The 16,047-nt window shown below is 40.1% G+C and overlaps 1 protein-coding gene across 1 annotated transcript in view; it reads right to left on the bottom strand.

Annotated features, from left to right (window-relative positions):
• Zswim6 (zinc finger SWIM-type containing 6) overlaps positions 1-16,047 on the bottom strand; it is a 181,337-nt gene that overhangs the window by 37,853 nt on the left and 127,437 nt on the right. The window contains exons 3-4 of the mRNA XM_028884236.2: positions 13,629-13,777; positions 8,926-9,076 (exon numbers count right to left, since the gene is read on the bottom strand). Of these exons, the coding sequence (XP_028740069.1) occupies positions 8,926-9,076; positions 13,629-13,777 (300 nt within the window). The remainder of the gene's footprint in view (positions 1-8,925; positions 9,077-13,628; positions 13,778-16,047) is intronic.

Genomic DNA, 16,047 nt, shown 5'->3' with positions numbered 1-16,047 from the left:
GTCTTAACAGTGACAGCGATAACAAGAACACTATCAATATTAATATTAATATTAAATACACTAAGTAGTTTAATGCTTTCAAAAAACACCTCTTTATATGATTTGGTCTACATGTCTAGGAAAGTACACATTCTATGTATGTCCGACCTGTTCACCAGAGTGACTATATATGCTAAGCACGTTGATGATGTGTGATACAGAGAAATTTTTGTGCTCTTAGCAGTACTGCCAAGGCATTTCTCCCAACATGGTTTTCTCTCAGTTCTAACTGGGACCTGCCTGGGCCTCCGCCAATGCTGTCTTGGATTATCCAAGCTGCTACTCCCAATCTAAGCCATTGCAAGGTACCTGTTCTGATTTCCATTTTATGAATGCTTTTTATATTCTTTCCCAGTACCGCTAATGCAAAAATTCAAACTTTACTAATATTTTCCAGAATGAAAGGAGTCAACAAAGTGTGACTGTCATGGATCAAAATCAGATTTCCCTTTCCATTTCAAACGTTACCTTTGCGAGAGAAAAGGCCAGAGGGCCCAGTGTGTTACCCACAGTCCAGACACCATCACTGTCCCTGGCTGCTCTATCACCAGGTCAAAGTAAAAAACACAGTCCCCGGGTGGGGCTGTCAACTCAGTCCAGTAAGTCTCTTACTCTGGTGGCATTTTTTAAAATTTTAATTTTGAAATTCTAAAGTAAGTCATTAAAATGTTACAAAATTATCAGACAAGCCCATAGTAGCCTCACAAAAATTCGTTTGCTACAAATTATTTAGCATTCTTTCTGCCACCAAAGAAGACAAGAAAGTTGCCTGTGTAAACTGAAGTCATTTTGTTTATATCTCAAGAAAAGTGACTATTTTAAGGAATCACTATTGAAGACAGTGATTATGAAATACACATTTCTATTCTTTATTCCACGAAACTGTTCCCAGGAAGTCTAGCATTTAACACAGTAAATCATAGTGCTGTGCCTGAGTGGGACCTGCCTCCTCCTGAGTCCTCTTCTACCCCTAGGGCTTTGCTGGACAGTGGCTGAACATCTCCCAAGGTGGGCAAACATGCCTTATAACTTTGGGTTCTCCATGCCTGTAGACTAACCACTTAATGCAACAATAGCATCTGTAAAATGCCTTGCCCAGTGCCAGCATACACCAAGAGTAGCCTTGGTGGCTGCTTCTGGCCTGCCTTCAGATGCCCCTCTTTCAATCTACTCCTGGCATGTCCGATTCTCTGCAAAGCCCTTGCGAATTCCAAATGGCTTAAGGTGAAGCGTCTCAGTCCTCAACGATCTCTGTATGCTGCTACATCAAAGGAAGAAATGCCCCACAGCCTTTCTTTCTTCACTTAAACTCCCTCTACATCAGGGGTTCTCAAACTGTGGGTCTTGGCTCCTTCACAGGGGTCACAGATCAGATACCCTGCATATCAGATATTTACATTACAATTCATAACAGTAGCAAAATTACAGTTATGAATTAGCAATGAAATAATTTTATGGTTGGGGGTCACCACAGCATGAGGAACTGTACTAAAGGGTCGCAGTGAAGGTTGAGAACCACTGCTCTACATCCTACACCATGACAATCCTTCTAGATCCACAGTCCAGCAGAGGCACTTTGGCTGCATTTCCCCGTTGGTGATTGTTTCCTGGGGAAAAGAACAGTAATAGCTCTTAGAAAGTGGGGACAGAACTTTCCTAGAAATTATTTCAAGGGGAAAAGAAGAACATCTTATACCAATTCTGAGATTCCTATTAGCCACTAACGTAAGCAGAATGTGTATTATAAATGAACTGTTATAAATCAACAACATTAAACAAAGTATAAAGAGTCCATTTTTGGTAAATACTGCTATACAGTATGCACACATGATTGTACTACAACAAACCATATCTTAACTTCTAGCCAAATTGCTACAGTCTATATTTAGAACAGGTTTATAAAAACACAAATGTGAAATTATTCTAAACCATCTAAATTTGTTATAAATGATTTAATTGTACATGCAGATGACTTGGACTATAGCATCTTTAAGAATCTTCCATTTGTTCTGTAATGAAACCAAGCGACCTATAATGATCTCATTTAATCCTGAGAGCCTATTACTTCCTATTAATACATATTTACAGTTTTTCTCTTTCCTACGTGGGGTATTAAATGGATAATTAAATCCTAGAAACTATAGTCAAAAGAAAGACAGTTCAGATAATTGCATGCGAAGTATTTATCATAAGTTTGCTCCTGTAAAGAATACATTCTTTCCTTCATAACTTCTGATTTAAACTACAAATTACTTTGTGAAGCAGAGAAAACCAACCTCCTCTAAACTCCTCAGCAAGAGAATTCAAAGGCCTGTAGCCACAGAACACAGTACTTCAGTTTAAGAGGCATGAAGTCATAGAACTACAAAATTCAGGCCCTGGTAGGAGGACCCAGCAGCAACCAAGTATTCTGAGAACAATGCTGGAGAGAAGTATACATTTTAGAACCTCATACGCGCAGTGCCTTGCATTCAGAAAAAGCTCCAAATTATAACACAGGAAGAAAAGGAGATCAAGACAGGAGCCCACTCTGCCCCAAGGCAGGATGGTTCATGAGCAGGAAAGATCACAGAACCTACAGACTGCATGAGATCAAGGAGTGTCACCACCTCCAGGACTGCCATCAGAGCCAGGTATAGGCCAGAACAAAGACATTGCTCAAAAGGTCTTCATCAACCATCACCAAAAGGGACTGGAGAACATAATTCAGACTTTACTGGGCCCCAACTATAAGCTTGTACTCCCTGTGCTTGTGATCAGCTTACTGAGCTATAGTTACTGCTCTCCAAAGCAACAGTAAGTGGTTGTTCAGTGTGTTTGCTTTCCCCAAAAGGTCTGAAGCTAGAATCTCTGGACACATGGCTGCTGATAGGCAACAAACTACCTGGGCCAAGTTCAGTCAGGATGATGCCATAGTGAGGGTGGGTAAACAGGAAAAGCCCTTTTGCCAAGACTTATGGCCACTTGGTCACCTCCACTTGGCCTATACAAAGTATAGATGCCTGGCAGATACATCAAACAGTATTTTAGGATAAACTGATAATGCTGTCTAGCCTGCTTGAGATTCCATTTTCTTGGTTGAAAATTAGCACTAAAAATTATACCTACATCCCAGCGTTATTTTAAGGATTAATCAGCATGACACACACAAGAAACTGCCGAGTATAGTGCTTGAGAAGTAAGTGTGGATAACTGTGCTAACAACAGTAGTTGGACCAAAATGGGAAATTAAAAAAAAAAAAAAAAAAAAAACAAAACAAAAAAAAAACCCAAGTCCATGTCCTCTGCTCTCTCTGTCCCCTCTCCTCCTCTCTTAGGTTAAGCACCAACGAACAAGGCTGGATTGGAGAGCGTACACCTCTGATTTTGACAGGAAACACCTTTCTCACTGAGCCTTCTCGTCTTGCTCCACAATGCTTCTCCCTCCTGGGACACTCCCAGGCACTGCTTCTCCAGGCACTTCTTCCCATTGACACCTACCATCCATCCCTGACTTGCTGGTTCATTATAACTGTTTTAATTTACATGTCTCCTGAGGTTTGCAAGTCTCAACTCCCTCTTTACTAGCAGTTCACTAGTTTACTAACATTAAAATCTAGATCCAGCTCGTCTATTCTTCTGGATATAGTGCTTTGTGCTGTGAAATGAAACTTCTGGAAAGAAGGGGAAGGAGGCGCCAGCAGCACATGCAGCGGCAAAGCTGAATTCTTCTTGTGCCCAGGGGAAGACAGACTGATAGATGACAAGTAAGCCCCGATGAGCACTTCATTAGACCTGAGTTCTACCCTGACAGCTGTATGGAGGTTTCCCAGTCTGTGTTGACATCTTTCTGCTGCAAGGACTTTCTGGGGATTGCTGTTTGCTCCATGGTCTAACAGAGTAACCCTGTATACAACAAGCCCTTTTGTACGGCTTTCTAGTTTCGTGTGAAACAGTGGCTCCTTGGTCTGTTTCTAACCATAACTGACTTGAATGTATGTCAAGCCAAAGTATATAAATTTGCCATAGAAACAAAGGGTGGCAGTTATTAAGCCTGTCGTGTTCAGAGATGTAAGATGGCATTCCCCAGAACAGAACATTCAGATTTTCATTTCTGGCTGTGAACAGTCATCTTAAATTAAGAGGATTATTCTGAATGTGTGACTTCAAAAATAACAGAGTAGGTGCAAAAGAATTGCTATTTGCATCTGGGATGCAGATCAGAAAGTATTCTGGGTCCAGGGAGCAGGTCATTTTTAGTATTTTTCTATAAATGAGGCTCCAACTGGTGGGTTGAGTCCTCTACTGGTGACTAAAAATGTACCTTGATTCCAAGTGCCCTGGGTGTATGTACTACCACTCAGCCTCACACCTGACCCTGGAATATAATAGTTGTTGCGTATTCTTCAAATGAAATTAGAATTAGAAAGAAATGCTTAACTCTGCCAGCTCCTGCTCACACAAAGTCAGTCCCCAGGTGAAAAGATGTGAAAAGAATTACAAGAGCCACCACCTTGTTCTCAAGAAATACGTGAACAAACTCAGTATGGGTTTGTTCTGCCCTTACAGCTCCTCTTCTTCCTGTGAGAAGGGTTCACACACTAGACAGCAAAGCTCATGGTTTTCCTCCAAGAGAAAACTAAGTGTTTGAAACGTGGGGGGAAAGGTAGACAACACTTGGAAAGTTAAGAATTTTCCATGTGACAAAAGCTGTAATTAAATTGCATTTAACTGTTTCCTCTAATGACATCCATTTTAATTAGGTGTTAATAGACTGGCAGCCACAACCTATAGCTTTATGATGTAAAGTAAAATTACAGTCTTGTAAAACATTTAAGGAAAGAGACCCACCAAAGCCTGTGAGAGGTTACACTATACTCCTTCATCCCTAAAGACTTGCATAGTAATTGTGGTGGACAGGCAGCCATTAGGGATAACAGTAGGTGTGCTTGCCACAAGTCAGCCCTGGGTTGTTCTTTCAGTCCACAAGTCTTTCTGGGATCTGCTTCCCAGAAAACATGTGCGTCACTAATAAAGACGGTAAGAGCGGAAGCATGTGTTTGACTGACTACCAAACTCATGGCCCTGATCAAACATGTGGCCTTCTCTACCATTGCCATGGGGCTTGCTTTTCTGTCTTACTGTCATACAGACTTTTCCCCATAGCTGATTATGATTCAAAATTACTCATCTTCAGAGCACTGCCATGTGTTTGGGAAAATGAACATCACACACAGAGAGTAAAATTATTATCTGAAAAAAAAACTGATTCATGCACAAGATAAATGCATCTGCAAATGAAGTGCAATAAGCAAGGTCTTAATAGAATGCATCTGTATCTATTTCATCCTACATTATGAACATCAGGGAGTAAATCACAAAAATTAACTCAGCCCACACGAGTATCACAGGCACTCAGATTGGGAAGGCCTGGGAAAAACTAGCCGCTTTGTTAGCAGGAGAATGGGGGAAGAAATGGGCTGCCCAAAGCAACTTTGCACGTATTTATGTAACAAGGAAGAGTTTAGAAAATGAATGTGCTATTTTGAACTATTTCTGAAGCATCAACAGTGTGAAATTTCATAAATCACATATAACCAGAAAGTTACAAATCTTGGGGGGGGGGCTATCTGGTCCTAGGAAAACGATTCTGTCATTTTCTGGCTGACAATCTGATGGCTCTGGGTCCTTTGCCAAGACGCAGAGTTAGTTGGCTATGATACTTGTACACTTATCACAGGGAAGCTTTCATGCCAGCAATCTCTTTTCCTCTCCTGGTGTATTGGCCACTGCCAGGGATGGACCCATCGAAGCCACTGGTGGTGCTAAGGAGTTAAGCATCTGGGATTTAATTTAACAGTTTCGGCTTTATTAAGCTGTCACGGAGCGGCCCCACTTTGATAACAGTAGCTGCTCCAATTATGGCTTGGTTTAGGGTTGACAAGTATAATGATTCATTCGTGGCACATGAGAAGCAATAAAAGGTTGTTTTGCATTACAGCTTTAAAAATGTGGGCACTTTTTTCATTTAATTTGTCACTTAGCTTTTGCTAAGAGGACATTTAAATTGCAGTAAAAGGCAAATGGGGCTTTTAGTGTAAATGTAATCCCCATATTTAAATGATCTGTAATGGTGCAATGTTGGAGTGGGAACACTATTGTCTCACAGTGGGTCCTGATGGTGACATGTGACATTTGTATTCAGGTCCTGTATTATCCATGTGGCTAAAGGGCTTCCAATTTCATTTCACAGCCAGAAGCCTGCAGAAAACACCAATTAACTTGCAGATCCCATTTGCCCACAAAACTCAGCCTCTTCTCAATGTCTGGCATCTGGCAGTGCTCAGCATTTAATTCCAGAGCACAGCCTTGAAGCAATGTGAGCCCTGTGTAGGGGCACAAAGTCAAATTCCCCCATTTTATTAAGAAGCAAAAGCCTTTCCTTTTGTAGAATAGAAGGAACTTTAAGTTAATTTTTTGGTGAACAAATATCAAGATGTGATGTCTACTATGACTTCTATAGGGGATTCCTCACAAATCTTCGATTCCCACTCAACGGCAAGTGAGCTCTACTTGGCACCAGAGTGCACAGGCTGTTCACTAGTCTAGTAATGATTTCAAGGTGGGGCAGCGGAAGAAAGAAAGCGGGGGTGGTGCTGGGGGGAGGAGGTGGGACAGTGTGTGTACCTGTAGATGTGTGTGAGAGTGTGTGTGTGTGTGTGTGTGTGTGTGTGTGTGTGTGTGTGTTTTCTTGATCCCTGTCTGAAATCAAACAACTTGAATAAAACCTGACTCTTAATAAAGTAATCCTGTTTGAGAATATAACTAGAATCAGCTGCCAAGATCTTCCACCAATGAGACCTCCTGGCTCTGAATGAAGGTCTTGACACACAGTTTTCAAAGCCAACCTGGAAAGGTGAGATCTGACTACAGATTAATGCGAACACTGTTAAGTTTGTTCACATTTTATCCCTTGTATTCTTTCTTTTTTGGCCACCAAATTATCCAAGTGGCATTTTCTTTCTAACGAGTAAAAATAGTACTTTCACATTTCTAAGCATCACAACTTAATATTTTATACAGTTATACAGTTGTTATACAGTTATACAGTTGTTAGCTGCCATGTGGGTGCTGGGAATTGAACCTGGGTCCTCTAGAAGAACAGTCAGTGCTCTTAACCACTGAGCCATCTCTCCAGCACCCAATTATTGGATTTTAATGCTAGTGTTTTTTAACCTTTATAAACAGACTAGTGAATTCATGACGTCACAAGCTTAAAAGGCTATTTGGAAAACTAAATCACTCAGTTTTCCGTAATATTTATGTAAACCATGTATTACCCTGTGTTCTTCAGTACCACACCATGCCCTCAGACTAACACATGGAAGCTATTTACTGTTTTAAAAGATTGATTTAAATTTGAATGGGAAAAAGCTACTACAATATTTCGAGAGACCCAAGAAAAGTACCAGATACAAGATACTATTTTTAAAAAATATTAATAGAAACACCCTAATAGTTGGCATGTAGCAGATGTACTACTATAGAAACAAACCAACCAGAGTTTCTACCTACAATCAAGTCCCTGAACAAGCAAGCAAGAATACTGACATCAATTTTTAGTAGCTTATTGTATAATCCTAATTGTCCATCTCACCAACTTATAGAAATCTGCTCCCTGGAACTCAGTTTCCTTATCTCCGAATAGTTCATCTCAAAAGTGCCTTCCATTATGATCATGGAGGAACTTCCGAGACAATGTTCCTCTTGAGCTAGTCTAGGCCTGGGATCACAACACACCAGGCGGTGGTGCATCATCACTCATCAGGAATCTCACGGCAGTACATATGCAGCAAGCATTTTCTTCTTTTTAAACTGACAGACGGTGATACGTGTTTGTCACCCTATAGATTTCTTAACAGAAAGACAGGTAACAAATGTATTATCAAGTTTTATTTCTTAGAACTGAGCATTGGGTAAGGAGACTCATTCCCAGTATTTTCATGCTGATCATGACAAGAAAATCTCTCTTTTTTTTTTTCAGGTACCTGTTATATTTACAACTTTAATCACCAGAAATTTTGGGCAATAAATTTTAGAGTTTGCCGTATCTTTTCCATTCTCAAGAACAATTCCAAAGAACAAGGTCTGTATCAGATGAAAATGCAGAGTATTCAAATCACTTTTGAGAATTCTAATGAGGGAAAAATGCTATGGGATGGTCTGTATGTCAAATTGCTCTGATTGGTCAATAAATAAAACACTGACTGGCCAGTGGCCAGGCAGGAAGTATAGGCGGGACTAACAGAGAGGAGAATTGAGAGAACAGGGAGGCGGAAAGAGACACTGCCAGATGCAGCCCTGACAAGCAGCATGTGAAGATGCAGGTAAGTAACGAGCCACGTGGCAAGGTATAGATTTATAAAAATGAATTAATTTAAGATGTAAGAACAGTTAGCAAGAAGCCTGCCATGGCCATACAGTTTGTAAGCAATATAAGTCTCTGTGTTTACTTGGTTGGGTCTGAGTGGCTGTGGGACTGGCAGGTGAGAGATTTGTCCTGACCATGGGCCAGGCAGGAAAACTCTAGCTACAGAAAAAAGCAAGGCAGACTCAAAAACTGAGGTGAAATAGTAACTGGTCCTATAACATAAACGATTTGTTCTGAAAACACAGAATCTTTCACCAAGCACTTAAAGGGAGATTCCTGCACTGGCTTCACCCAGGAGCAGACACTCCCCAGGCTCTGCCACGGCTGCTCTTCCCACTCATCTGCCCAAAGCACGCCGACACAGGCTTGCACGCAGCAGCTCTCTCCTGCATCACCAGGACCACGTTCTTAAAGAGCCCACTCTTGTCTATCTCCACACGGCTAGCTCAGTGTAGTGTGACGGGAAATTCATTTACCAAGCTCATCCCAGAGCTGCCTGTATTTGTCAGTCATCGCCGTGCCTTGCTGCCGCCAAAGTGACAGGCGAGGGTCAGCCATGAACTGCTCGGTGATCAAGGTCAACATACGGGCCCCATTGGAGTCTCTCATCTTCAACATCTCCCGCACCTAGTGGGGCAAACAAAGCGAAAACGTTAAAGTTTATAAGTAAATAAGTAACAGCAATACAAGAGACAAACAACTCACTTTTTTTTTCTGGAGTGTGTTTGTATGTGTGTATGAGAGAGAAGCCTTCACATCAGTCCTCTAAAGCATACAAAAGTACGAAAAACCATTCTGTACCATACACTGCATTGTAATGAGAAAAAGCACCATCATTTATTATAAGCTTTGCTTTAGAAGCCACATACAATAATAAAGTTTTCTCAACATTTCAATATCAAATGTTTTGGTGAGTTTTACGCATTTCATTAAGACAATTATGCCATGTTTCACATGTAGGGTAAAAATGCACTGTGTGTGTGTCTGTGTGTGGTGTCTTATAAGACAGGGTCTTTCTATAGTTCAATCTGACCTCTAACTCATGATCCTCCTGCCTCAGCCTCTTGACTGCTGAGATTACAGGCATGTGACAGCACACCTGAAGTAAGTTTGGAATGTTTCCCTCAAAGAATGCCTGTTATCTAAACCAGATCTACTGTGTGGTCAGACTATAATCAACAAAATAAATGACTAGCTAATTCATGCTTCAACAAACCCCAGAAGTGCACAGAAAGGCATCTGAGAACCGGGTTAGCAAAGTATTGCTCTGTCACAGGGATGTGAGTGATGGTACTCCTCTCCTGGATATGGAAGCCACACACACACACACACACACACACACACACACACACACACACACACACACACACACACACAGAGTTTGGCATGTTGACTGTGTTTACCACCAGAGTAGCAGAATTCAAGAAAATCCACTGAAAAATGGTTTAGGAATCTTATAAATTGATCTGTTGTATAATAGTTTACAAGTCATCAGTTATAACTGTAATTCAACATTTCTTATCTGTCTTCACAAAATTGTGCAAGAACTTTACTTTTTTTTAAAGATATATTAGTAATTTGGGCATGTTCTTTCTTGCTGAATTATTTTACATGACAGCAGTAGCATACAGTCATCTCCAAGGATCCATGACTTCCAGAACCCCAGTTGCCCAAACTTATAATAGTTCTATGCACCCTACACGAACACCTCTACATTAACTTATGATACAACAGAACACAAAACAATGTTGTTAATACACAAAACACTGTGTTAATACTTGTTGGCATGTTATCACCTAAGGGTGATAAGAAGGGAAAATCTGTCCGTGTTCAATACAAATGGAAACATCTTCATAGACTGAACTACATTTTCAGTCCATGGATGGTTTCTCTGTCAGTGCAGAACCTGCAGACACAAAGGGCTGAGCACTTTCACAAGTAGGCTTTGCAGTGATAAGAAAAATTGGACAGAGCTTGGAGGTTTAAGAATGTTCACTCTGTATGAACGCTCCACAAAGCACCAAAACAAACAACAAAAACCAATTCTGACTTAATAACTGAACTTGGACTTTCAAGCTGGAATCATGAACTGTTCATTTCTCTGTGCTGCACTTCCCAAATTAGAAAACAAAAACACCAGGGTTAATCTCTCTACAGGAAACCATAAATGAACACATACACCCTCAAAGTGTATGATGCTTATTACATAGTTCACAAATGAGAACCCTAACTTAACAACAGTTGTCCTGTGATAGATTACTCCGACAGTGTCCTGGAGGTGAGGAGGGAAATTCTTTTTTCAGGATTTGACATGAAAGGCAAGTCATGAAAAAAAAAAAAAAAAAAAGGCTCATCTGCAATGCAGCATTCCAAGAGCACACATCCTCCACCTCAGACTTGGGCCAAGATGAGCACTGAACTCCCCCAGGGCCTTAAGCATTTGAGCCTTGTATAAAGAACCTACAAGCACTTTCCCCCTGAACCCAAATATGAAAGCACCAGAAAGTCAGGAACAGGTGATGTCAGAAAGTAAGGGAGGTGTCATTTGCCGGACACTGTGGTCAAGAGTCTGACATACATCTATGCCCACCAATGCATTTCCAAACAACATGTAGACTAGACCAGACTATAACCCTCATTTCAGGAATTCTAAAACCAAGCCTTGAGAAATTAAGCAACTGCCCAGTGAACAAAAATAACAGCTGGAATCAGAACCCACATTTGCCTTAAGGCTAAAAGTGCTATACATTTATACATTTCCAAAATTAGATGCTGCTATTACTTCATATGCATATGGAATACATATATAACACACAGGGACACAAGTAACAACTGCAGACTGGCTTAAAATACACATTTTACATCATTTCCACTTGGTCACAATGTGCTCTATGAACATGGAACATGTGAAATGCTTCCTCTGTGTCTGAAAATCTAGTAGATTTGATTGGTTTATTTTACTGATACATTTCTAAGCTAGTACTCAGAAACAATAATGAAATAAATGCTTAACTATTAAGCATATTAACCCAAACTATATAGTAATCAAACTTAAGTACATCTATTGTCCAGAGTTAATACATTTTCAGAATATTAACTCTAAAGGATGACAAATCTGAAGTATCTGTGTACCAAGAAATAATTAAATCATGTGTGAAGTCTCTATAGATTTAAATGCATAACATTATAAACAAACTTTTGTAAATCTGATAATCTACATTATGCCCATAAATCTTTTTAACAGAATACATTAGTCTCTGACCATATTCAATAACAGAATTCATGTGAAACTTTCTGAATTAAAAATAAATGAACACAAAATATAAACTCATCACTTTTTAATTTTTATGAATACCAGAGCAGCTGTTTAACAAAAGCATCAATTCATAAAGCCAATTGTTCCTTTAAAAATATTTTTAACACATTACCTACAATAATGACTATACCTTCAAAGGAAGTATAATGGTTTGACATTAAGGTTTGAGGGTAAAAGGCAGGGCCTATGCGTTCATGTGTAGGTTATCAAGCACATGTTTGCTCATAAGAGTAGAGGCCAGAGGCTGTAACACAAATTGCTAAATACTCTTATTAATAAACAAAAGACCCAAAGCCAGATATTGGGGTGAATTCTGAAAGATCAGAGAAGCAGAACAAGCCAAAGCTACCTCACCTCACCAACTTCTCAGCTGATCCTGTTTCCTCAAACTGGAAGCCTCTGAGTCCCCCATCCAAACTGATCTAGGCTGGCTGAACTGCTGCTAAAAGCCTAAAAGCTTAAAAGCCTCTAGTTCCTGGTCCTCATGCCTTATATTCTGCTTCCTGTCATCACTTCCTTGGATTAAAGGTGTGTGTCTTTCCCAAGCAAGAATTGAGATCTCAAGTGCTGGGATTAAAGGTGTGTGTCACCTTGCCAGCTGTTTCCAGTATGGCCTTGAACTCAGAGATCTGATGGATGTCTGCCTCTGGAATGCTAGGATTAAAGGCATGTGCTACCACTGCCTAACCTCTATGTTTAATATAGTTGCTGTTCTGTTCTCTGAGCCCCTGATAAGTTTATTGGGGTGCACAATATATCAACCGCAAGAGGCTGATAATAGTGTGTCCTCCTCTATGCCTTTGCAGATCTCTCTTTCCCTCCTTCCTTCCCTCCCCATCCCCCAAGACAAAGTCCACAACCTGGAGCTCCCCAATTGGCTGGGCTGGCTTGACTCTACCCCCTAAGGCTCAGAAAACAGGCATGCCATCTCCTCACCAAGCTTTCTGTGGGCTCTGGGGACTCTTAACTCAGGCTCACATGCTTGTACAGGGAGCATTTTACCCACCAGTTATTCATCTTCACTATCCTAGTATTAGTTGCAAAAAAGCACTTTATCCAGTATTTAAAAATTATTTTACGGTACACCAAATGCTTTGCAAAGCTTCTGATCACAAAAACTTGTGTTAAGGATACAAGGTATTTCTTAGGTCATCAATTTTTAGTAGCTGGATAAACACGATACCATTATTTAGTACTATTATCAAAACGATGGGAAGAAAAGTTACTTTTAGTTGTACAGATGAGAAAACTGACAATTTCCCAAAGTTTTTAGTCCATACACTTAGAGTAGAACTTTGAAGTCTATGAAACTCACACTTTTGAAACTAATGTTAAGTATCACTGGAATTTTTAAGGTATATGTGTTAAAGAAATGTTAAGTTTAAAATTATGCTCCATCGGGGAAAATTACCTAGCAAAAAGAAACACTTGGAAGGATGTCAAGTTAACACTAAAGCCTTTACTCTGTTTTTACTATTGAAGTTTTTGGGTTTGTTTGTTTTGGAGACAAGATTTTTCTGTGTAACAGCCATGGCCATCCTGGAACTTGCTCTGTAGTCCAGGGTGACCTCAAACTCAGAGATCTGCCTGACTCTTCCTCTCAAGTGCCAGGATTAAAGACATGTGCCAGGGAAAGTTTTTAAAAACTATAACAAATTATCATCATTTTATAGTAACTAAGAGAGACAAAAAAGCCCCCACTTGGTACAGAAGGTTACTTACACAAGTTAAAGCTTGTATTATATACAGGTTTCTCACTGGCTCATTGGCTTAAAATCTCCATTTTATTCCATACAGGATCTTAGACAGTTTACTACATACGCTCCTATACTTGGAATTCTTCTCCGAAACAGGCAACCGTACCTTTGCAAAGAGCAAGTTGAGTTGCTTCCCCGAGCCGTGGTAGCCGCCCTGGGAAAGGAAGAGTTTAACCTGCTCCTGCACCTGCTCCTCATCCAAGTGCCAACAGTTCTCGTCGTCGATGCTAGCACCTGCTGTGGGATCAGGAGCACCTGCAAAGCAAAGGGACATGGGCTGCATTAACTGTGCTCAGAGGTGTGAACAGCAAATGCGGAAAGAATTCAGATTCCGGTGCCTAGACACTTAAAGTTCGGCTCAGTTTCGATTGTGCATGCCAATTTATGACTAAAGGAAATGCAAGTCACCTTTGATTTCCAAGACTTTCCCTTGTCTGTACTTAGTCAAATGCAGATTACTGTAAAACTCAAGTATTTCCATTTTATAAATGTAGAGCCTCTTGTTTCTAAAGAGAACTTTACAAGTTTTCTAAAGAATTGAAGAGTCACAGGGTAGAAGTGGTACATGCCTTTAATCCCAGCACATGGGAGGCAGAGGCAGGTGGATGTCTGAGTTCAAGTCCAGCCTGATCTACAGATCTAGTTCCTAGACAGCCAGGGCTATACAGAAAAAAACCCTGTCTCAAAAAACAAAAACCAAACAAAAAGAATTAAAGGTATCTTACTGTAAATGCATGACGTAGGAAAATCTATGTAGAACATACTAGAAAAATATTTCTCAAAGACACCCAGAAAATACAGAGCAAGTCACTTCAGCCCAGTATGTTAACTCAAGAAGCTTCACCATTATCTGCTACTGTAAAAACAGCATGCTGACGTGAGCCTTTAGTGCAGAAAAGGAGAGATTAAAAAGGGAAATCAAGACACATGGGAGCAGGCAGGGCAGCTGTTGTACTAACTCAGGTTGTAGTGTTACCTTGCCAACTGCATAAATATTTTATTGCTGAAGTACACAGAAAAGACAACAGCTATGTAATAAACCCAGTGAATGAAGGCAACCTTAGAAATTTAAGTCATCCAGATACTTGAGGAAAAAAATTAAGCTTCATTATTTGTTAAGAAAATAAAATAATGGCATTTTAAGGTCTAAGATCTATACGAAATAGGTTTTAAATGTGAGAACATTCCACTTCTGATGTCTCGTATCATTATGAGCCTTTAGATGATTCTGTCACTTGTCATTTAATAATCGAATGCAAAATCAGCTGGTCAAGGAGATCATCACTAATGTCTCCCTAGAAACTGGGTCCGCTTGACCCTAGTAGAAGGCCACAATAAGATAAATCCTAAAAAGTGCCGTTTATTCTTTCAGTCAGTATATCCACAGTGGCAACTCTGCCAGCCTGCTTCTTGGCAAGACATGGAGATATAATGGAACTCAAAACACAAAATTCCTGTTCTTAACTAATTTAAAACCTATTTTTATCTAGTACCTACATAATACCACTTATACTGTGCCCAGTATGCTTGTGCGTTTATGTACTTATATGACCACAGCTATATATTAAAGTGGAAAGTCTGCCTGGAAAGAAACACCCCTGGCATAAATGAAATGCCCTGATATTTACTATTCTATTTCATTTTTAAAATGGCTTGTTATAATTCTTTACACTAATACTATACCATAGTGGAATTGCAACATACTATTTGGAAAGCATGGTTCTGAGTAAGAGAAAAAGCAGAGCAATAATAATAATGCAAATGTGTGATATGTACATGTATGTGCACGTGTGTATGTATAGTGCTGAATGGTGACAGTTCCTTAAAGTCAGAGACTGGGCGACTTACCAGAACTCTGAGTTAGCCAGGGATTGCTAGGATAAAATACATTCAGGAAATGGCAATGAGCTGAGATCTGCCTTAAGCAGATTAGAAGCTAATTAGAAGTCCACTAAAGGCAGGGAAAAGAGGGATGGGTCACATGTGGGCTAAAAAAAGAACTTGGGCAGAGGCCTTAGGCAGAAAGAAGCACGGTACATAGAAATGGAAGTCCACTCAGCCCGAGAGCAGAGGGCCAGGGCAGAGCAGCACAAGACACTCCTGGAGAAGAAAGGTTCTCAGGCTTTGCAGCTGAAAAGCTCAGTGTCTCTTCCCTTGGGACAATGAACAGGAACTCATGAGGACATTACCTGAAGTAGAAGAATGGCATACTCTTCATCCTGATATGCATCAACTGCAACATTCTTACCATGAAATATTAATTATGCAGCCATAAAAATGAATGGGGACAGTCTCCATGTATTACAATGGAGTACAACTACTCTAAAAATATTGTTGAATGAAAATAATGAACACACTAATTTTATGTTGATGATGAGGCTTTTTAAAAGAAGTTATGCATTATTATCTCTTTACACAAACCATCTGGAAAAGAAAACACGGATGCAAGCAGACTTGGTGAAGATGTAAACATGTAAGGAATCATGGGATGTGGACCGGCATTGGTTTCTAGATTAAACTACTAT

This window comes from Peromyscus leucopus, chromosome 11, assembly GCF_004664715.2.
Source record: "Peromyscus leucopus breed LL Stock chromosome 11, UCI_PerLeu_2.1, whole genome shotgun sequence".
NCBI classification, from domain to species: Eukaryota; Metazoa; Chordata; class Mammalia; order Rodentia; family Cricetidae; genus Peromyscus; species Peromyscus leucopus.
Note: the sequence above shows the minus strand (reverse complement) of the source record. Positions and strands in the feature narration are given on the sequence as shown.